The following is a 24,401-nucleotide window of genomic DNA, read 5'->3' as shown; positions in this document are numbered from 1 at the left end:
ATGTTGCAACTCGTCATTTCAATTTTTTTTCCCAGTCCTACGGCATGAACTCTTGCCTTGGATGGTGAGCTTTTCAGTCAAGGCTGGTGTTCTCTCACTTGAGCCACAAATCTATTTCTGGCTTTTTTTGGTTAATTAGAGTTATATTCATGGGCTTCCCTACCTGACTTTAATCATGATCCTCAGATCTCAGCCTCCTCAGTAGCTAGCATAATAGGCATGGCCATCAGTGCCAGGTTCATTTCCAATTCTGAGTACAATGAATGACGGTCAATGTCACCCCTCCCATCATTTTCCCCAGCTATTCCAACCCCATTCATCATAGTTCCATTTGCGAATATGTATATCAGATGATCACACACACACACTGCATAGTAAAACATGGACTATACATACAACCTTTGCTTTCTTTCTCTCTCTCTCTCTTTTTCTTTTTCCTTTTTTTGTCAGTCCTGGGCTTGAGCTCAGGCCCTAAGCACTGTCTTTGGAGTTTCCCAAGGCTAGAGCTCAGCACCACTTCTGGCTATTTTTTTCTATGTATGTGGTACCGAGGAATTGAACCCGGATCTTTGTGGATGCTAGGCAAGCACTCTACCACTAGGCCAAACTCCCAGCCCCAGCCTTTGCTTTCTCTACTAATTCACCTTTGTTCTATCTAGGCTCTGAAAGGTCCTTAGAACATCCACACTCCAGTATGTAATGGCCTTTCTCATTCTTGATTTTATTTCATCATCCTGAAGAGATGGATGTGGTCTTAAACCCCTTCTTCTCAGCTTCTCCACATTGTATTGAATCTATATTAATTATACTCTCAAAGTGTTTGATTTATTCTTCTTCCTCCTTTCTGTCGTCCATCATGTTTGCTCCAATGTTTCATTCTTTCTCTGATAGTGTGTTCTTTCATCTCCTTGAGTCCATTGTCCTATGCCTTTCATTCATTATTTTCATTGACTTTAAGATACTTCCTCCAGAATCCTAATAAGAAAAGTCAAGTCTTCAGGCGTTCTCGATAACAGGGACAAAACAGTGGTAATGTTCACCTACAAAGTTCTCTGTAGATAGATTGCCTCCATTCTACCCCCCTCATATTTCCTGTTATGATTTATATTTTAGAACTTAAATCAGAATGTAATTGGGTGTTTCTCGTTAAGGTGTGAGCTTCCTATAGATGTAAACATACCTGTGTGGATACGTGTACAAATAATTCAATGTCTGGCACATTTTACTCACCTTTGTTCTAGCTATTCAAATTAGCACACGACTAATATTGACGAAAAGCTTGACAAACAGTCAAGTGCAGATGTGTCACACCTGTAATTCTAGCTACTCAGGAAGCTAAGATATGCGGAAATAGGTTGAAAACCAGCCTGGACAGAAAAGTATCTAAGGCTCTTATCTCCAATTAACTACCAAAGAAAAAAGTGAAGAATGGTAGATATGGCTCAAGTGGTAGAGAGCTAGCCTTGAATAAAATAGAAAAGAGAGAGTGCCTAGACTTTTAGTTCAAGCACTAGGACCAGCACAGGAAAGCAAAGACAGGAAATGAACTGGTAAAACATAATGAATCTAAGGATACAGAAACTAGTGCTTTTTGAAACTGGATTGATACTGTACTTAGAGACATAGAAATGTAAACTTGTTCACTCAAATGTCATCTTGCAAAGCTTTAGGTAATTTTGTATATCTCCTGAAGATTTTCTGATGAAATATTCTAGCTATTAGATCTGACATTTTATGGGATTTATAAAATCGAATAGAATATTTTAAAAGTAATCATAAAGTAATTAATAGAAGGGTTACATGATATTTGCCAGATAGATGGTGCATTAATTCACATACATTGATACCCTTTCACATGTCTTGGTCCCCATTTCCCTCCCCCCCACCCCCACCCCTCATCTTGTTTTCCCCCATTCCCTATCCAATTTCAAATAACCAAATACAAATATATCCGATATATCAGGTAACGAAGTGAGATACTGTAGCAATATGAGATAACCAAGGGACAGCAAAAGAGATGAGAGATAACATAGTACCTTAAGAAGAACAATCATTCATTATATGGCTTATGTTTCTATATCCTAGAGATCCTTTCATTTAGCGTCCTACTATATGGCCTTTTATATCAAGGTTTTGCTCTATTGCAAATCTCTGCTAGGAGAGCCCAAGGTTTCTACTGATTATGACAAATGAGGAAACCATTGAGCCTAAGTTCCTTTGAGTCTGGCTTACTTCACTTAAAATGATCTTTTCTAAGTCTTTCCATTTCCTAACAAATGGGGCAATGTCATTCTTTCTAGGGGGTGGAAACAAGATAAGGTGGGGGTGGGGGGGAGGGAAATGGGGACCAAGACACGAGAAAGGGTATCTGGTGAATGTAATGTAACCCTTCTACTAATTACAATAAAAATTATATGGAAAAAAGTAATCATAAAGGAATAATGATGTAGTTAAATAAGGAAAAGATATTTTTGAACACAAAATCTTCAGCTTTTCAGGAAAATGCAATCCATTTAACCAGCCTTTTGGGTTCTATACTAATCTTATTTTAATGATAAATGATTTTTTAAAATAAGGGATCACTGAACCATTGAAAACTGAATCATGACTACAAGGATTAAATGACTTTAAGCCATCATTTTAGGGATTAAGTAAGTAAATTGCCCTGGATGTTTGCAGAGGTTGTAGTCAATGTATATCTCCAGGAGATAGAGTTTTCCAAGTATTCATGAACAATCATCCTGCTATAGACTAATGCATCAACAATAACGTTCTAATATATTACATTATATATCCATTAATTGACTTCACGAATCTATTATTTGACAATTAACATCAGAAGACAGTAATGACTCAATGTATACAATAGCTGAGGAATAAAGTAATGCATGAAAGGTGTGATGAATGTTATTATAAGCTGGAGGGTGAGGAAAAGGCAAAGGAAGGACAGTAAACGTTATGGTTGCAAAGAAGTGATTCCAGTACTGGAATTCACTAGACATTGTCCTCACAGAGAACAGAAGCAAACAAAATTGTTTAACAGCAAGAAAATGTTAGAAGAATATGATGTATAAGGAAATATCTAGTCCTCCAAAAGTAACAACATGCTTTGGGAGAAGTAAAGTTTATTGAAATTTTTGCAAATAACAAGGCACTTAGCTATGTATTTTACAGAATGCTAAAGTAAATGAGAAATATAATGTAGCATATGGTTATCAGAGTTCAAAAGTGGCAAATGGGAGTAAATTGAAGGATTGGAGCGATTAGAGCAAGAGAAGCAGAGTAAAAATATTTAGGGGCACAAATTCTTTTTCCTTTCATGCATATTATAAAATTTAGACGTTCTGTGATTCCTATTATGTCAAGTATTATTTTTAGAGGAAAATCATAGTTTCATATGCGTTTTCCACATGGATGTCAATAATTATTATTACATATTAGCAATGAACTATGGAGAAAGATTGCATTGAGGGAGACCAAAGACCAATCTCTGCAGCATCACAAGGCTCTGAATCAATCACTCAAAATTTGTGCTTTAAATATTGTTGAGACTTGATATTTATTTAATCTGAATTTGTAGTGTGTGTGCTCTTTAAACACATTCTTTGTGGAGTAAAAATCACCTATGCCTTTTTGGGATGATGGTCAAGTTGTCCTCACAAAGACAAGTACACACAGGCTCTTGTCTTCTAACCTATGTAGCTCTGGATCATCTATGACTTCTCATGCTTCTTCAGTGCTTTACTTTGCAAATGCATCTCAGAATGTGAAACTGAGTGGAATGAAAGAAAAGGAATACTTTTGGGGTCCTCATCTTGATGAAGGCTGAGAGAAAGCCCAGAACAGACAGGAATACAATTGTTTCTTTCATTGTCATTGCCAGGTAGAGAGAAGTATGTAAGGGCTACACCATTTAGTGGGGATAAAGTTAATATAAAAATAAAGGTACATGCACTTTTTCTTAGGCTGGAAACAAGAAAGTAAGATCATGTTTCTGATATGGTTAATATTTTGCCTTAAAATAATGGAATGATGGTGATACTGATGTTCATAAGTATCAATAGTGATAATCATATAATCCTTGTAATTCATTTAGTTCAACACACAATACTACATAATTGCCTGTAGAAAGCATGCTTAAAATAGTTTAAATTGTTGTTTACAACATGATGTTGTGGGATAAATACAGGGGATAAAACTGCTCCAATTGTGAAGCAGATTATCAGTTCTTTCCTTTGGTTACTTTCTTTTGTGCCAAGCACAGTCAAAAATGTACTTCCTTTATGCGAATCCCCAGTATAGTGGAATTAGGAACTTTAGTTCTCATATTGGTCATTGGATCTCTAGACTTTTTATTGTACTTCCTTGTCTGTAGGTAAAGAAAGGAGGTAAAATTGCCAAATAATTAAGATGTCTGTTCATTGGCGCGTTACGTCAGAGACATGGAGTCAACCTTCAAGTTTCAGGGTGTCTATTGCTATCTAAATCACAAATAAACAAAATGATATTTTGTAATGTTTAGCCTCTTATTCTGCAAATCCTTTCTAGTTCCACACTTTTGATACCAAAATATTTATGATTGCTGAATTATGGAATGAGGACATAAAGTTCCATATTGTATAAAGCAAGCCATCCTCTTCCTTAAACAACAGGAGTATAGCAGTGCCATTGAATCTCAAGTGATTTGTTTACTGTTTTATAAAATTTAACTTCTATAATTATTTGAGATTATGCATACTTTTAAAATTCATAGTTTTCTAGAATCAATTTTTCACACTCTTAAGAATTTTCAAAGAACATCTCTGGCATAACTTTGAAAAGTACAAATTCTGGTGGCTCAAACCTCTAAACTACTCAGGAGGCTGATATTTGAGGATCACCTTTCAGAGTGAGTTTGGGCTGAAAATCCATTGAAATTCTTCCAATTAACCAGCAAAAAGTCAGAAGTGTCATTTTATATGCTCTTATGCACATAACTGTTGAGCCCTTGCAAACTTCTCCTTTGCTCCTTCTTCCTTTGTTACCGCTGTGTGAATGTTTCAATTGCTGTTTAATTAGTCATGTCCAAGTGAAATTATTTCTCTTTTTACTAACTATTGGGTTTACTTGTCAATCTACAAGCATATTCTAGTAATTACAAATGAGGAATACCATGCAGCTTGTGTTTCTCTGGGCCTGGCTTACTTCACTTAATATAATCTTTTCCGAGTTTTTATATTTACATATGCATGGGACAGTGTCATTCTTTCTGATGGAAGCATAGAATCCCATTGAGTATATACACCACATTTTTTTTGATCCATTCCTCCACGAAGGGGCATCTGTGTTGATGTCATATATTGGCTATGTTAAACAATGCTGCAGTGAACATGGTGCTGACTTTAGTCCTAATTTGTGGTGAATTGGATTGATGGGTCATAACAAGATGGGTGTTTAGTCTTTTTTTTTTAAATGCATCATGGGGTTTGAACTTGGCTCTTCAGCTCAAGGCTACCACCCGACCCTTGAGGCAAGCCCCATTTCCCGTTTTCTAGAGGTTCATTGGAGATAAGTCTCAGGTCCTTTTGTACCAGGGCTCGCTTTAAACCTTGATCCACAGATATCAGCCTCCTGAGAAACTAGGATTACAGGTGTGAGCCAAGGTGTCTGGCTTGTGTTTAGTCTTTTGAGGAGTTCCTTAATGCTTTCCCGAGTGGTCGAACAAGAAATGGAAGTAAGGATTTTTTATTATACTGTTTTCATTTCTTTTTCTTTACTTTTTTCTTCTGTTGCTGCTTTTGATGTCCCTTTGTCTTGTGTATGAGTTCAGCTGGTTTGGGGAAGGGAAAGGGCAGCACAGGAACAGTGGCACAAAGAGTGAACCAATTCAGCAGTGAAATGTACAAGACACTATGTTAGAAATGAACTAGACAACTTTGAGGAGAAAGAAGTCAGGAGGAGAAAAATGGAGAGAGTGAGAAAAGGGTGAGACTGTTCAAAAGGAAATGTATTCATTATTGGAATCATGTCTATCACCTTTTCATTATTATTTTTTTTGCAAGTCTTGGGCTTGAGCTCAGGGCCTGAGCACTGTCCTTGGTTTTTCTTAAGGCTACAGCTCTACCACTTAAGCCACAGCACCACTTCTGGCTTTTTTCTATGTATGTGGTACAGAGGAATCAAACCTGGGTCTTTGTGCATGCTAGGCAAGCACTCTACCACTAGGCCAAACGCCTGGCCCTCAATATTTTTTTTTTAAGCCAGAAATAGAGATGTTCTGTGTTCAAGCCACAGTACCTGCAAACACATATGTTTAATATTTATATATGTATATATCAACAACAACAACAACAAGATAAAAACCCTCATTGACAAGTTATTTCTGTTCTTATTTTTTTGGCAAGAAAGTTAGCCCTTAAATTTTACATGAATTTACGGAGTGGTTCTTGTACTACCACAGAATGATTACAGATCCCTTCAGATGACACTTTTTCCTTTTTTTTTTTTTTTTTTTTAACAAGTCCTGGGTCCTGAGCACTGCCCTTGGGCTTTTTCCTCAAGGCTAGCACTTCACCACTTGAGGAACAGCACCACTTCTATGTATTGATACCAAGGAATTGAACCCGGGTCTTTGTGCATGCTAGGCAAGCACTTTACCACTAGGTCAAACTCCTGGCTCCACTTTTTTTTTTTTCTCAATACTGTATTCTGGCATTGAATAAAATAGTGGAAATCTCTTCTTTGGTGAAGCTGATTATTATCCATGCAATCTTATATTTAAATCTCACCATTTGGTTTACATACATTTATTCCTTTATTTAATAATTATAAAACCTTCCATTCTTGGCTGGGAGTTTGGCCTAGTGGTAGACTGCTTGCCTAGCATGCTCAAAGACCCAGGTTTGATTCCTCAGTACCACATACACAGGAAAAGCTGGAAGTGGTGCTATGGCTCAAGTGGTAGAGCTCTAGCCTTAAGAAAAGCCTAAGGACAATGCTTAGGCCCTGAGTTCAAGCCCCATAACTAGCAAAACAAAACAAAACCATCCATTCTTTACTACAGCCAGCTACATAGCAATGCAAAAAAATGTATGACTATTAAGTATGTTCCTTTAATGGAAGAAATTTCATCTACATTTTGACTTTCTCAATGTCTGGCATCTCTTGTAATACATATTTTCTTGCCAGTCAGAGTCCTATTAGAGAAGAGTCCCACTGTATTTACTTTAAATCTGTAAGTGGCACCATGTTTTAGTATCTGACTTTAATTTTACAAAGAGATAGATCTTCTCAGTGGTCTCAGTGAGTTTAAAGGATTTGAAAAGCGTATTCTTTAAAAAGATTACCCAGGGATATTTAAGATTTGCAAATTTGCTCTATATTATTTGCTTAATCAATAGCTACCATCAGAGATTTTTCACTTTTCATTTATTTATGTGTAAAATTAAATCACCGCAGAGCCTGCTGCTATTACAGATATCCAGGCTTGCCAAATATTTGTAATAACTAGTAGAAAAGGAACTTTCAATTGCATTTTCTGCACAAATACACATCAAAAATTCTCTGTATTTTGATCACTTGTTTAAAAGTTTATGAGCTCTGACAAGATCATGAGCAATATTTTAACTACAGAGAAGTAATATATTTTGTTATTAATTTTAATGCAGGGCCCACAAGTAAGATGGTAATCTAAAAACCTCATCTTATGAATGCTTTAAGGAAGAAATTAAAATAGTCATGCTTTGTAATAAAATATAATATATTGTAGCTACAAATTACATATACTCTCAGCAAGTCTAATGGGCATTGTATCTCTAGCTGCAATGCATTAAAATAACATCTAAAGAAACATTTTGAATATCTTAATTATTTTAGATTACTTGAATAGTTCTAAATATTCTACATGCTTCATGATCAACTTAACAATCATTTTTTCTTTAAGTAAAACCCATGAGTTATTTTCATATCCAGTTAATGGGATATGTACTTTTTTGTTAAATATTAATACTCCATATTCAGAGGAAATGTATATTAGTTATAAAGTTCTGAAGAATTTGAAAATTTTTATTGACTTCACATGAGACCTTTCAAAAGTATATTTTGAAATTCCATCTGCATACTTTCTTACATATTAATTTATTTGCATTCAACATGCATTATTTCCTTCCATAGTTATATAAGTGAAATGCTAAATTAAAGACATAGCAAAGGCATCTTTTATCATTGATTGTCTCTTCCAGTACTGAGGATAAATCTTAATGGTGTTGCTTTTAGCCAGAGACGATTGGAATATCTCCAGTTGTATCACACAATGTCTTTTGCTGGTGTTTATTACACAAAATATGGATATTTTTGTTATTGGACTTTTATTGCAAGAAATAATTTTCCCCCTTTACATTTCAGGAAATATTATTTTGTCCTCTGTCCCTCCCCTCTTCCCTAATTTTCTCTCTTTCTTTTCCTCTAAAAATTGGATACAGATCTTTGTGTTATTTTGATACTTAGGGTTGTATTTCTTGAGCACAAACACTAAGAAAAATCTATCAAATTATTTCTCTCTTCTCCACTGTACTCCAGAGCCATTTACCAGAAATATCTGGTTTATAATATACTGCAGGTGGTAGATATTTTTGTTAAAATTGTTTTATTATCATATTAAATATAATCAGCAGTGACAGTTTTATACACATTTGTTATCTACAAAGTAATAACTGTATTTCCTCATTTTAACAGTGTTCTCATAATTTGTATTTGGTACATTGGTTGGTAAACATGTTATTCACACAATTCTACAGGAATTAGTTGCAATGTGGAAAATACTTTCTCAGCATGTGTTAAAACATGTACATTTAGCTCAAAATACCATCTATCATTTAAGTCACGTGTAAACTGCACAATTTCTTTTACCTTATTTTTAGCAAATGTTTTTATTTAAAGTATACATCACACCTAAATTAAAGATTCCCCACTAAATGTAGTGGTTCAGTTAGTCATAAAAGTAATTTTAGGGAGAGATCATCACTTTTTCTTCTGTGCCTTTTGTCTCTTACAACTTCCAATCTATGCCTACTCCATTTATTTGTTTTACTAATTAACAAGCTTATTAAATAAGAAATATTCATGTAACTTGAGAATTAGGTCAGCTAAAGAATATCAATAAAATTATTAATTACAATTAAAAATATATGAAAAAGGGCTGGGAGTTTGGCCTAGTGGTAGAGTGCTTGCCTAGCTTTCACAAAGACCCGGGTTCGATTCCTTGGTACCCCACATACATAGCAAAAAGATGGAAGTGTTGCTGAGGCTCAAGTGGTAGAGTTCTAGCCTTGATAAAGTCCAAGGACAGTGTTCAAGCCCTGAGGTCAAGCCCAGGACTGGCAAAAAAAAAAAAAAAAATATATATATATATATATATGTGTGTGTGTGTGTGTGTGTGTGTGTGTACATATATATATATATGAAAAAGAGAATATCAAGAAAATTAAGTTGCAAATTAATTCCTCATCTACTTCTAATATGTTAATTGGCCAATGAAATTTAATAGTTGTAAATTTAAAGAATTTCTTGATGCCCTTATAAAAGTGTGGTAAGTGGGCAAGGCATTTTAGAGAAAGTGTTCTGTAGATTTCAAGGATAGGGTTCCTTCAACTTGTTACATGATAATGTAGTTAACTTGTGGGAGCCACAGGTCATTCATGTGTGAAATTGAGCTGCTACAACTGTGTGATTAGTTCGCTGGATCATTTATGAGACTCAAATGACACAATGATGAAGATCAATTTGTAAGTTGTAAGGCGTTATGTAAATATAAATTGTTGACATTATTACCATGTTTCTTCCATTCATATGTAATTAGTCCTTTAGGCAATGATAATGTGAGAACAAAGTCATGGTTTTCTAATAACATTTTTTTCAACATAGAGAAAACATTTGTAAGTAAGTGCTAACGTATATTTTCCCTGTTTACCAATAACCTCTGAGTTTTGAAATGATACCTCTAGTTAGTTTATTAAAAATACTATTATTCATATTTTCCAACAGAGCTGATGTGGAACTAATTTGTAAATTTCATTCTATCAGGAAATAATATAACGCATGACTTAATCACCCTTCCAGGAATATAGTACAAAGCAATATGATGTTTCATTTGATTAAATAAACTTGGAAATAATTGACCTTCTCAAGTACTATATAACCTAGTAAAGATATTTATGAATTTTCTTTTATTCTTGTATCTTTTCTTAAAATGTTTCCACAAATAAATGTGACCCTACAGACAATATCCACAAGATTACCGAAGAAATAAGCACTTTACATTAAATATATTCTTAAATGAGTTAAAGCTGGTTGCCAATGACTATGTCTGTAACCCTAGATACTCAAGAGGATGAGATTTGAGCATTCCACTTGCAAGCCAACATAGGCAAAGAAATCTGAGACTCTTCTCCAATTAAACTGTAAAAAACCGGAAGTGAATCAGCCTTGAATGGAAAAGCTAAGAAGTTAGCTTGTTGATGGCCTAGGCCTGTAATACTAGCTACTCAAGAGGCTGAGATCTGAGGATTGTGGTTTGAAGCCAGCCAGGGCAGAGATTTTATTTGTGATAAAGTACTCAGAAAAAGCCAGAAGCACTATGGCTCAAGTGGTAAAGGGTTACTCTTGAGCACAAAAACACTCAGGTGCAGTGGCCAGACCTTGAGTTCAAACCCTAAGATTAGAAAAAAAAACAAAAAAAACAAAAAAAATCAAGAAACAGTGTTCAAGCCTTTAGTCAAAGTTCCAAACCCAGAACACACACACACACACACACACACACACACACACACACAGACTTAAAGTTTATTAATTTACAGCTACTTAGAAGATCAAAATGTCTAAAGAGGGCCGGGAATTTAACCTAGTGGTAGAGTGCTTGCCTAGCATGCACAAAGTCCTGGGTTCGATTCCTTGGTACTACATACTCAGAAAAAGCTGGAAGTAGTACTGTGGATCAAGTGAGCAAAAAGTGTCCAAGGACAGTGCCCAAAGACTGGCAAAAAAATGTCTAGAAACCAAGATAAATTAGAAACCTATTCTCTGACAAAAAATCCAAAGTCTAGATTTTTAAACTTCAGTTCTTCAATAGGTTAAAAAAAAACGATTATACTTGAGACTTTATGAACTCATATTCTAAATTTAGAAGTTTTCATCTGGCAATTTTAAAGTAAATGTTCTGTTAATCCCTAGTAATAAAAGAAAACTCTAAAAAGACATTGGATGCATGTTTTAAGAAGTATATTCACAATCATGAGCACACATTTGTAATGATAACATCTATGAAATATTAAAGGTTCATACATACTGAAGTACATTTCATTTCATCAACTCTCCCCTACCTCACCATCTACATTTAATATGTGAACTAGGAATTCATCTCTCAAATAGCGGGTGTTATTCATGAGTCTGAGATCTGAGAATCGCCATTCAAGGACAGCCCTGGTAGAAAAGCCTATGTAATTCTTATAACCAAATAAAACATTAAAAAGCCAGAAGTAAAACTGTGGCTAAAGTGGTAGAGAACTAGCTATGGACAAAAACATCTTAGGTACAGACTCAGGATCCACCTTCATCCCCCTCTCCCCACAAAGTGGTTTCATTGTTCATTTTGATATCCAGCATTGTCTTTTATATAATTTGTGCTAGGTTGTAAGTTTCCATGGATAGATAAGTAACCTTTAAGCATGTCTTATTTTCCATTACTAGTAACACAGTATGTCTTTGTTTCCCCTGGTTTCTAGGGTTCCCCTGGGGAACGCGGATCAGCTGGCTCAGCAGGGCCCATTGGGTTGCCAGGGCGACCAGGACCCCAAGGTCCCCCTGGTCCAGCCGGAGAGAAAGGTGCTCCAGTAAGTAATGTTTTGGAGAAAATATATAATATTACTGCCCTGCAGAAGTTATTACATTTTATTCAGGAATATTAGCTCTTCATACCTCACTGCTTTCTCTTTGAGTATGTGCCTGGGATATAAAAAACAACTCCTTTTATATTTATAATAAAGTTTCAAATTCAATTAAATGAGATGACATTTTTGCACATTTTATGAGGCTCTAATATCTGGGGGGGGAGTTGAATATTATCTGTGTAAAGAGCTTCTCATTTTGCTCCTTTTTAGAAATAAAACTGGGAGTTTTTGATTAAAACTATATCTTCCTACTTTATATAAGGGGAGCTGTGAAAAATGTCTGGCTTAGTCCATAAATGTGTCCAGAAGAAAGGAGCTGCTATTTTTTTCCTGTAGTTTGAACTTTGTTCTCATGTGACCCAGAAAACACCTGATCAATTATTTCATGCTGTGATTATTAGATTTTAAAATTATATATTTCAATAATTTTGGACTTTTGTCACCCAGGTTTGCAGGATTGTTTGGAAGTAGAGCAGGGAGCTCTCTTTAGTCTGTGTTTTTGCCTTCAGTTTAGTGGTGCTCATTTATTTATTGTTTTCAAAACCCATCTCTTGTCCTCCAAGACTCTTTCAGTACATGTAGATTTAAATAGTGCTGTCTGTCTATAATATACGAAAACATAAATTCAGTACTTTTGTATATTGTAAATTTTAGCATGTACAATTGGCTGACACATACAATTAAACTCTTAGCAAAAGAAGTTGAACAAATTCTTTAGAACTATGAAAAAAGAGCGATATAATAGTTGAAATCATTTTCATTGTTTTGAGATGTGGAGAGACAGAATGAAAGGGGTTAAAATTGGAATATATATGCATACATATATAGTAAGTGTATACATATACATGCACACCACATACATACATATATAGTAAATATGTGTGGAAAGTAACAGATTTCTCCAATTGGGAACTAATATAAGCTAACATTTAGAAAAATGTATGATAATTTGTTACAGTTCATCTCTAGCATGTACACTGAGTTCACTGTGTATTTTCTCTCATTACTCTGTGACAGTATTCGATTGTGTTGCTGTTACACAATAAAAGAGACTGAGTAATTTCTAATGAATAGAAATGTTTCTCAGCCAGGAGTTTGGCATACTGGTAGAGTGCATGCCTACCATTCACAAAGACCCAGGTTCGATTCCTCGGTACCACATACATAGAAAAAACCAGAAGTGGTGCTGTGGCTCAAGTGGTAGAATTCTAGCCTTGAGGAAAGCTCAAGGGCAGTGCTCAGGCCCTGACCTCAAGCCCAGTACTGGCAAAAAAAAAAAAAAAAAAAAAAAAAAAGAAATGTTTCTGCAATCACATCTGAAGACTACTGAGTTTAAAATCAAGTGGCCTTGTCCTATCAGAGCCACTCATGGCAAGGAGAAATTGAGAAGGAGTGAGGTGGATGAACTTAACACCTTCCTAAATATGCGTTCTGGATTTCACTTTCTCTGAATGGACTTTCTCTGAATGGCTTGTGCAATAAAAATGGTATGCAATTATCAGCAGGCATAGACTTAGAAAAAGTGGCAAACCCAAGTCAAATTGTGCACATAAATGACTCATTTCAATACAGATGGTTTAGTCAAAATCCCTAAATTATCTAGCAGATTACATACTCTTGCATGCAGGTCTGCATAGGGAGCTAAAACTTACTACAACTACTATATTGACTGATAAAAATAGTAGAGAGTGAATATTTCTTTCTTCTTGAGAGGATTTGTGAATCATCATTAATTATACAGATCCAACTTTCCAGAAAATCAGGTTTGAAAAGATAAAATCAATGTGTGTCAGTGTCTCATGCCTTTAATCCTAGCTACTCAGAGGCTGAGACCTGAGCACAGTAGTGTGAAGCTAGCCTACCTGTTAACCAGCAAAAAGCCAGAAGTGAAAGTGTGGCTCCATTGGTAGAATACTTGCGTTGAGCTTAAAAGCTAGGCAAGACTCTGAATTCAAGTCATACTACTGCTCTTCCAGAAATAAAAAATCATTCAAAAATGATAAAATTTGTAAAGAATTCATTAAAGAATACTATATATATTTCTAATGCGTCTACTATTGGCTAATGTAACTGTAACCCCTCTATACACTACCCCGACAATAAAAAAAGAATAATATATGTATTTCTTCAACTATAATTCAGCTCTAATTAGAAATTCAGTGTTTAGAAATCGCACTTCTTTTGTTAAACACCAAATCATTTCCACAGACACCCCCTAAACTGCACTTTGAAAGGGTTTCTTACAGCAAATTAATGAGCTTTTCGGGTTCTCAATGCAGGGAGAGAAAGGTCCCCAAGGCCCTGCAGGAAGAGATGGCGTCCAAGGTCCTGTGGGTCTCCCTGGGCCAGCCGGGCCTGCTGGCTCCCCAGGAGAAGACGGAGATAAGGTCTGTGTTCATTATTCCTATGACATGCTTCAAGAAAATGTAGTTCTTTTCCCCCTTTCTAAGTAATCTTTCGAAGATTAGATGAAAGTAGAAGGTTTTCTTTTTCTTTTTGCCAAGTTTTCTACAATCGTATATACTGATAAGTTTCCATTTAGTTGTTAGGAGTTTCTACATTTTCATAACATTGTATGTAGGATGTAAATGGGAAAAAGGACAGTTGAAGAGACTGACATGACATACTAGAGATTAACTTGAAATCTTTCCTACACAGGGTGAAATTGGTGAACCAGGACAGAAAGGCAGCAAAGGTGACAAAGGGGAGAATGTAAGTTTCCTCCTATGTAGGTGGCATGGTACATTTATCATCTTTATCCACGGCATATCCTGTAGCCCTTTTCACATTCCTAGTCAAATATTATTACCTCACCTTTATGAATACATAATCCGTAACCCTGTGCACATCTAAGAGGCTTTCTAGCTGTATAATAAAGTACAGTATGACGTTGGTAGATTGCTGCCTACCAACTGATCAAGTACAACAAATTAATACTATAATTAAATAGACTTTTTTTCATAAGATTCTGAGAAATAAGATGCATGTGTATGTCCAAGAAATTATTGCTATTGTGATATACATGTATACAGGCATGTGTTTTTACATTTCTAGTGCACTAGAAATACTTATTTTGGAATTTTTCTTTAGCAAATTATGAATGTATCAAAATAATTTCTGATTTTTATTCAAATGGAGAGTTTTTCCATACATTTAGGGCTTTTTTCTTAATTATTAAATAGGTTTTAGGGCTGGGAGTTTGACCTAGTGGTAAAGTGCTTGCCTAGCATGCACGAAGACCAGGGTTCGATTCCTTAGTACCACATACATAGAAAAAACTAGTGTCACAGTGGCTCAAGTGGTAGAGTGCTAGCTTTGAGAAAGCCCAAGGACAGTGCTCAGACCCTGAGCTCAAGCCCCAGGACTAGCAAAAAAAATGCAAGCAAACAAAAAAACCAGGGTCTATCCACTTATATGTATATGTTTAAAATAGTTCCCTCTCTTTTATATTAAATTATATGATGCTATTTCACATGCTTCACTTTAGCTTTTCCTAAAAAATGTCTACTCTTTAAAGAACTAGGAATATTTTGTTCTTTAATCTTTCATTCCTTTTCTTTAAGTGTTTGCACATGTTAATTTGTTTCCACATGGTAATACACCTATTAATATGTCTTCTACTTGCTTATGCTTTATGTAATACAGAAGTTTATATATGAGCAATTGCAGTCTAATAGACAATTACAATTCTTTCCTGAGATCTGTCCTCCCCATCCTATTAGAGTTGGAATTACTGTTTATTTATTATTTCTTTATTTAGTGCCTGTTTATTTATTTAGGGGCTTGACCTCGGATCTTAGGCACTGTCCTCTTCCCTTTTTCAAGGGTAGTTCTCTATCACCTAAGCAACAGCTGCACTTCTGGCTGTTTGGTGGATATCTGAAAGAAGAGGCTCTCAGGTTTGGTTGCCCAGGCTGGCTTGAAACCTCAATGCTTAGATTTTAGCCTCCTGAGTAATGAGACTTCCAGGCATGAGTTTCTCCCATCTTGCATGTTAACTGCATTTGTGAACACAACACTTTGCAAAAACATGTTTGTAAAAACTAACAGTGTTCTTGACTGAAATAATAAACAAAAATCTTACAAGATTTTCTAACTAAAGAAAAAAAACAGCAACAGACAGAAACCACTTGCAAACCATTGCAATATATAACCTGTAATAGGCTCTTCTATTACTTTTTCCCAGTCTGTATGATAAAACCTAAGCAAGTAAGTAGCAACAGTGATTTCTGGATTTATGCAGCAAAATCAGGGCAAAAAACAGTCTATAGAAAGCTAGCTGCATTTGTCTAGTGAAGTTGCTCTTAGGTATAAATTACTACATTCCATTTCAGCAAATAGCACATTCAGATTTTTGTTTAGATACCTTCAGAACAGATAAAAAGCTACTTGCCTCATTAGAGTCTCTTTTGCACTTGGCAAAGTCATGTTCGAAAATGATTTTCTTTCTTTCTTACAACCTATTATTGTGTATGATTGAGTGACTGTATTTAAGTAATCAGTTCTCAGATATTATTTTTGCCTGCAGACCTTATCTCAAAACAGTTCCTCTTTCCTTTTCTGTACTTGCTGATATTGTTTTAGCAGAGTAAACAGCAAGAGCTTAGCCAGAAAGCCAAAGCAGGAACATTTTAGCAAAGTGCATCGAAGGAAAAGACATTTTTTCTCTAGACAGGACCAATATTGTAGTGGCTGTTATCATTACAGTTAGTGATGGGAGGGCAGCCTTATCAAGTATCAGTTCCACACCTTCAGTGTTCAAGTCGAAGTGGCCTTCAAGTAAGATCTTCAAGCTGTGATGGGAGGACCCAAATGTACAGAAATCTGAAAGACTTCTGTGTACTTCTCCATGTTCCATAGACACCTGCTTTAAAAAAAAAATCTGCACCCAGGCAGGCACAGTGGCCCATACCTGTAATCCCAGCTACTCAGGAGGCTGAGATGTGAGAATCACAGTTCAAATACAGCCCAGCACTAAAGAAAAAGAGACTGATCTCCAATTAATCACTAGAAAAAGGAAAGTGGGGCTGTGACTCAGGAGCTGAAGAACACAGGGACAGCGCCCAGGCCCAGAGTTCAAGCTCCATGACCCACAAAATAAAAAGAAAGGAAGAAAGAAAGAGAAAAAAATACTTGACTCAAACAGGGAACTATCATGAAGAGCAATCCAATGCAATGACTATTTGTATAGAGCTTGATCAGTTATTAATGTCAGAAAAAAGCAGTTGAGAGAAATGTTTATGCGTAGTTAATTTATGATGCCTTTTGGTATATTATTTCTCAAAGTAAGTCATTCTGTAGACTTTAGACATAACACTAAGTTTATATGTGCAATTACAGAAATTCTTAATTTTCATACATTTCACTTCTGGTATAGACAGGTTAGAAGCTTGAGATTCATTTAGAAATACTGGTCAAATGTGTTTCATGTGCTCTTTCTGATGCATGCCTATGTCATTAGTAAGTCTGAGATTTTGAAAATTTTCAAATGTGAATCTTCAAGCTGCTTAGTGTTGGCACATCAATGCAGTTATGTATATTATATGTGTATGATTTCAGACAGTGTCCATTGCAAAGGTTTTCCAACTAGAAAAGTCTGCTGGTGAATGTTCCTTTCTCCCAACGGAATATGTGGATGTTAATGAGTCAAGATGAAAGAAAGAGTTGTTTGATTTTGCTGAGACTTTTTATGACCTCACTTATAAAATACTGGTATTTATTGTATTACAGGGCCCACCTGGTCCGCCAGGTCTTCAGGGACCTGTGGGAGCCCCTGGAATTGCTGTAAGTATTCATTCTGCTTAATTCCACAAAGAGAAGTCCTTATAGCTTCTTGAATACATTTATAAACCATCATATAACATGTCCATTTCTCTGAAGTTGTTTCATTTACCTGCTTACCAATGAGTCCTATTTAAATTATTTAATAAACTACCCACACAAAAATAATACGAGTAAATTTGATAAACACAATAATATGAAGAAAAATGTGAAATTAAACTCGGAATGATATTTTGTATATAAAATTATTTTTTAAAAAAATTGCTTGGCTTACAAATCACAATCAACTATATTACAGGGCCAAAGAATGTTTTCAAAGCACGAAATGATAGAATTTGTAGCACGTACTAGAAACTTAGTCTGTTTTTTACTTGGCTTTCTCAAGTAGATTGGCTTTGAGTACATTAAAAAATGCCATGTTTTATACCCTGTTTTCTCTTCAGATTGTATAAATCTCTCGCCTTTTACCAAAAATGCCACATTTTTATAATAGCATATCATAGTGACTTTTCCATATGTGATAAGTTTCCTTATTATTCTTCAGGGAGGCGATGGTGAACCAGGTCCCAGAGGACAACAGGGCATGTTTGGACAAAAAGGTGATGAAGGAGCTCGCGGTTTCCCAGGCCCTCCTGGACCCATTGGTCTTCAGGTAAGGTGCTCATAGCACAGTTGGTTTGAACATTTTCACACAATCCTCACACCTGGTTTCCTAGTGGTAGTAAAATGCATCAAATCTATCCTTTGTAAAAGAGCAATACTCATCCATAGTACATACACATGGACATCTGAAGTAGATCTACTATACATGTATATTGTATGCAGATCATTTAATCCAAGGAATACATAGGTCTACAACATTGTTTCTGATACCACATCAGGTCTTATTAATTTCTCTGAACATGTGTCGGTCACATTCTTGTTTCTAGGGTACATGTAACATCTGTCTTCCTGCTTTATTTCAAAAATGAATTATAAACTTATGGTCCTTGATAATTGAAAATTAAGTTATTAGGAACATATCAGGAGCAGGTAGGACTTCTTCAGATGCAACAAAATTCAAAAGCATTTGGAGGAATGGCAAACTCAGAACAGCAGCTAGTCAACAGTAATAGGGAAAGTAGTTTTGCAGAGAACAGTAAATTGAGGATTGAAAAAATAACTTACTATTAAAATAATTAGCATACTTTATAGAGGTGGTTTGGAAAGAATAATAATTAAAATTAAAATAATAATATTAAATGCTACAGGCTTGGAAGGTTTTATTCAGATATACCTGGCACTGGCCCCATTATTTTGGGACCAGTTATCTATGTTATCTTTAGGTTATTGAAAAAAAGGGGCCTCAATTCAACATGCTTATTTTCATTACAACGCATCTTGATCAATATCACCTTCTCCCACTTTCTCTCCTCCCCTGACTTTTCCAGCCATGAACCTGTACTCATTACATGTTGCTTTTGCACTTAATGTGTTCTGATTCCTGAATAATCAGAAAACATCTAGATTTCCCTCCTTCCATTTGGCTATTCTGTACCCACCTGGTGATTTCTGCAAGAGTAAAACAAACATTATGCACTATGATGTCTGTTATGTATTTTAACATTTATGCAGTATCTGCATATCATTTATGCCACATTAGCAATTACTTACCATTTTACAAATTGTCCATTAAGCAATCTAGTGTACTGCTCCGAAAAACGTGTGAAATGCTTGTTTTGCAAGGCTTGCTGTCATTTGCAAGCAATTTTTTAAAAATGCTTAAAAACCACTACCATGTCCTTCTCTTGATTACCTGATTATGTATCCAATGAAGGGATAAGATCACATAGATACAGATCACATAGAAAACACAAGAGGAAACACAGACAATTGTGCATGAGGAAGACCAAGTGAGTAGTGAGCATGAATAAATAAAGTGACTTTCTTATGAATACACAGCTAAGAAGTTCAGCCTGCTGTGCACATGCCAGCCCACATCATCTCACACGATTCCCATGTGACTAGATACAAAGAAAACAGAGTTGGAGAACTAGAGGAAACAGAAAAATCATAGTTTTATATCTTGTGAATCTTTACGATTCCAAGGAAGAGCACGTCAAGTTTTTTTTTTTGCCTTGCAACTGTATTTGAATATTTATTTTTCAGAAGAGTTTTGCTTACTTCTTGAAATGCCATCTGTTCAAAGTGGGTGGGAGAAGAGTTGGACAATGACTATAGCAATGTCATTATAGTTTATTTATAAAAACAATTGAATTTCTAGATCTTCATAAATTTCAGGATCCATTTATGCATTTACTTATTGTCATCCTAATAAATCCATACAATATTTTAATTAGTTTAGAGGTATGTTTCACTACAGCTGACTTACTTTTTGAGATGGATCCAAATTAATTGTCAACTAACATATCCTCAAACCATAATTCTGTCAATCTATGTATCTCAAGTAGGATTTCTGACATGCATATCTCACATTTTTAATTACAAGTAATTTTCTTCTACTCTCTTAGGGTCTTCCAGGCCCACCTGGTGAGAAAGGAGAAAATGGTGACGTTGGCCCCATGGTAAGTGGCTTTTCACACTGCTCATATTTTCCAGAGACACTATCAATATAGATAAATAGTCCAAAGATTAAGATGGCTTTGTATCAACCCCTCCCCATTTTTTACCTTACTCCAGCTTTGTGTGGAGATATTAAATATTGAAACTATTTATATATGTTTATTATTTCTGAGTAATGTTATATACATCCATCCATACATCCATACATACATCCATACATACATGCTTCAAATAATGCCATGGATGCTTTTATTTCTATGACAGCGCTATCATAATCAGCTGCCCCTGCCCTGTCTTCAGCCTTTAGATTTGGATTTTGTTGAGGAATTTATACAAGAATAGATGATCTCTATCAAAATTGCCAAAGTGAATGTTGATAGAACATAAAAAAAAAAACTTTGTAACTGGACACTAGTGACTCAGGCCTATAATCCTAGATATTTAGGAGGCTGAGATCTGAAGATTTCAGTTCAAAGCCAGCCTGAGCAGGATAATCCATGAGATTCTCATCTTTAAATAACCACTAAGAAGCTGGAAGTTAGGCTGGGAGTTTGGCCTATTGGTAGAGTACTTGCCTACTACTTGAACCGGGTTCAATTCCTTGGTATCACATACATAGAAAAAAGCCAGAAGTGGTGCTGAGGCTTAAGTGGTAGAGCTCTAGACTTGAGAAAGCCCGAAGACAGTGCTCAGGCCTTGAGTTCAAGCCTTGGGACTGGCAAAAAAAATAAGCTGCAAGTAGAACTGTGTTGCTAGTTATAGGGGACTCGGCTTGGGCACAAAATCTCAGAGACAGTGCTCAGGCCCTGAGTTCAAACTCTAGGATACTCTTTCTCTCTCTCTCTCTCTCTCTCTCTCTCTCTCTCACACACACACACACACACACACACACACACACACACACACACACACACACAGAAAACAGATTATTGTCTTATAAGTTCATTGAGTCTTATATCATCAGTAGGCTTTTTTTGCCTCCCCTTTTGAAAGGCAAATTTCCAAATTTCCATGGTGTGTAAGACAAGATTTTCTCTGTCAAAATTGACTTTCATAGTGATATGCTTCATAGATTATGAATTTGCCGTCTTAACTACTGCTATTTTACTTCCACACGGAATGAAGATCTTAAAAATGCATCTGAGTTATGTCTTTGTGATCTTTTTTATCTTTCCTAGGGCCCACCTGGTCCTCCTGGCCCGAGGGGCCCTCAAGGCCCAAATGGAGCTGATGTAAGAACTGTGAAGTAGTTGCTAATCGTTTCTGAAGTTCTTTCAAGTATTGGTATTAAACAGGGCAGATGTTTTCTGAGGTGTGGAGGGGATAATTACAGCACTGTTGATTGTGAGAAGTGGATGAACACTCAAAGATCATCTCCTCCCTCCATCTCTTTCTACAGGGCTCTGCAGGCTTCTAAGGAGCTAGTCATACAAGTGTAGACATGCTTCATTGGCAAAATAGCAATATTACCTGTACTGTTTGGATGACAATGCATCATGTTGTTCAGAGAAGCATTCTTAGTGTGGACCTTGCATGGAATAACTATTTGAGCAATTGCTGAATTCCTTCAGCAAGTATCTCTGATAGTGACATGAAGAAATGATTTATAACTACTTGAACTGTGCTAGCTTTGGTCTATAGTCTGAACTTCCTTCACAGATGACATCTCTGTTAAGGCTTTAATCCAAAAACTTGCCTTCTGTATTTGAAGCATATAAAACTTATTAGGCTTGGCACAGTGGCTCCTGCCCATAATCCTAGCTACTCAGGAGGCTGAGATCTGAGGCATTAAACCAGGAGTGGTGCAGTGGCTTAAGGGATAGGGCGGTAGCCTTAAGCTGAAGAGCTCAGGACGGCACCCAGGCCCAGAGTTCAAGCCTCATGACTGACAAAACAAAACAAAACCAAAAAGCAAAACATGTTAAGGTAATATGTAACTCACTGTACTTCTTATCAGTCTGGGGGATTTGCAATTATTTAAAAAGATATTGCCCCAGTCTGACATTATTCAGAGTTTTAGAGTTTGAAGAAGCAGTATCAATAAGATATTTCTAAGTTGGGTGATTATTCTACTTCTGACTTCATGTATGCATAATAATAAATGAGTCTGTGCCACTGTCTCTTTTGGCTTGGCTTTAATTGCTCTTTCATGCCTGTATTTAAATTCCAGGAAGACAAAACTCAATCAAAATTCCTAGGAATAAGGCCGGGAGTTTGGCTTAGTGTTAGAGTGCTTGCGTAGCATGCACGAAGACCTGGGTTCGATTCCATGGTGCCACATACATAGAAACAAGCCAGAAATGGTGCTGAGGCTCAAGTGGTAGAGCTCTAGCCTTGAGAAAGTCCAAGGACAGTGCTCAGGCCCTGAGCTCAAACCCAGGATTGGCAAAAAAAAAAAAAGTCCTAGAAATAGTTGAATTAAAAATATTTTTTTTGTATCTTTCCCATGAAGTAATTAAAAAACTAAAAGCTTTTAAAGGAGTGATCTTTTCACATAGATTCTGTAATTTTTTAAAAACTGAAGTCACAATGTTGATTTATTATAAACGCATCCTGTGTCACTGAATGACATTGGTAGAGAGGTGCAAATTATAGTCTGAGTAACATCCCGAGCATGCAGGAAACCTCATATTTTACGCTCATAGTTCCAGTTAATTTGAAAGGCAATGCAATCAAACATTGACCACCAGTAAACTTGAGAACATAATAATTCATTGCTTTTATACCATTTCTCAAATTTACATACACATATTTGTATTTGTGGGAAACAACTAGGTATATTTCACTACAGAAATAAAGGTAACTATGTTCTATTTTCTACACTTCAGGGACCACAAGGACCTCCAGGGTCTGTTGGCTCCGTTGGTGGTGTTGGACAGAAGGTAAGGAACTCAAGGATGATACACTAGGAAACATAAAAAAAGTAGGGGCTTTTAATAAGACTAGGAAAATTCTGTTTTGCTTCTAATATTAGTGTGGTTCCAAGCATCTTACTTATACTTAAGACTCACAGCTCATCCATTCTGTTGTTTGCACTAGAATTGAAATGATTTGAGGGGATATCCTTTTTATTTTTGTTTTTTTTTTGTACTAAATGGTATGCATGGAGTTTTTTTTTAAGCAGTGCATCTACTTCAGGAGGAGGGTAACATCATTATGAACTTTTGAAGATTAGAAAGCTGAGAGTTAGACTTCCAGTCATCTCAACAAGCTTTGATATTTCTAATTAGAATGTGAATAAACAGGAATCCATTCCAATCCTTCAATGTCTGAGAATACAGTGCCTCTAAGTACTAGCACTGAGTGTAGAAAAATATATAATTTGGTAGAACTGATTCAAAGGGGGGATGGAGGTCCTAACATCTCTCAGAACAATGGACCGTTGCTTTTGTCATATGTTGAGTTATAATTCCATTACCAATATTGCCACTTGATTTTTGGCACTTCTGAAACTACTTGGCATGGATCATAGCAACTGTGTTGGAATTTCTTACTTTTTTGGCAAGCATGAGTTCATTCAGAAAAATCTGGTCTTCCTCTCGTGGAAATGTCAAAATGATCCACTTATTTATGCATCCTGCTTACTTCCTAATAGAATTTTCAAGAATACCATCATAGATATCTTGCTTGATTTAAAAACTAAATGGTCAATTTTGAAGGTGTAAAGACTTAAATGCCAAACATTAAGATGGAAGGAGACATTTTTTTCTAAATTTACTAATTAGACTTATCTAACTTTCTTAAAAGTGATTTTTTACCTTCAGCACATTTTAGTGCATTTTTTCATGCTCTAAAATTCATTTTTTTTTAAATTTTACTTTTGCCATTCCTGAGGCATGAACTCAGGACCTAATGCTCCATTAGTTGAGTCCCAGTTCTGCTTCTGATTTGTTGGAGGTTAATCAGAGGTAAGTTTCTCAAAGATTTGAGACATGATCCTAAGATGTCAGTCTTCTACATTACACTGACACCCAGCTAACTTCATTTATTTTAATTAAAGAATTTAAATTTCAAAAAACACAATATAATATGTTACTTTGATGTTAATTTTGGCTTAACATATTCACATCATTATAATTAAGCCTATATGATTATTTAAGCTAGTTTCTTAATTATAAAATTGGCAAATACTGAGAT

The 24,401-nt window shown here is 35.7% G+C and overlaps 1 protein-coding gene across 2 annotated transcripts in view; it reads left to right on the top strand.

Annotated features, from left to right (window-relative positions):
• Positions 1-24,401, top strand: part of Col11a1 (collagen type XI alpha 1 chain) — a 179,037-nt gene that overhangs the window by 113,102 nt on the left and 41,534 nt on the right. For both annotated transcript variants that reach the window (XM_090333682.1, XM_090333683.1), the window contains 8 exons: positions 11,757-11,864; positions 14,201-14,308; positions 14,580-14,633; positions 17,652-17,705; positions 18,247-18,354; positions 20,213-20,266; positions 21,443-21,496; positions 23,093-23,146. In XM_090333682.1, coding sequence (XP_090189808.1) covers positions 11,757-11,864; positions 14,201-14,308; positions 14,580-14,633; positions 17,652-17,705; positions 18,247-18,354; positions 20,213-20,266; positions 21,443-21,496; positions 23,093-23,146 — 594 coding nt within the window. The remainder of the gene's footprint in view (positions 1-11,756; positions 11,865-14,200; positions 14,309-14,579; positions 14,634-17,651; positions 17,706-18,246; positions 18,355-20,212; positions 20,267-21,442; positions 21,497-23,092; positions 23,147-24,401) is intronic.

Source organism: Megascapheus bottae, chromosome 6 (genome assembly GCF_031878675.1).
Source record: "Megascapheus bottae isolate mThoBot1 chromosome 6, mThoBot2.hap1, whole genome shotgun sequence".
NCBI classification, from domain to species: domain Eukaryota; kingdom Metazoa; phylum Chordata; class Mammalia; order Rodentia; family Geomyidae; genus Megascapheus; species Megascapheus bottae.
This window is presented reverse-complemented; position numbering and strand designations above follow the sequence as displayed.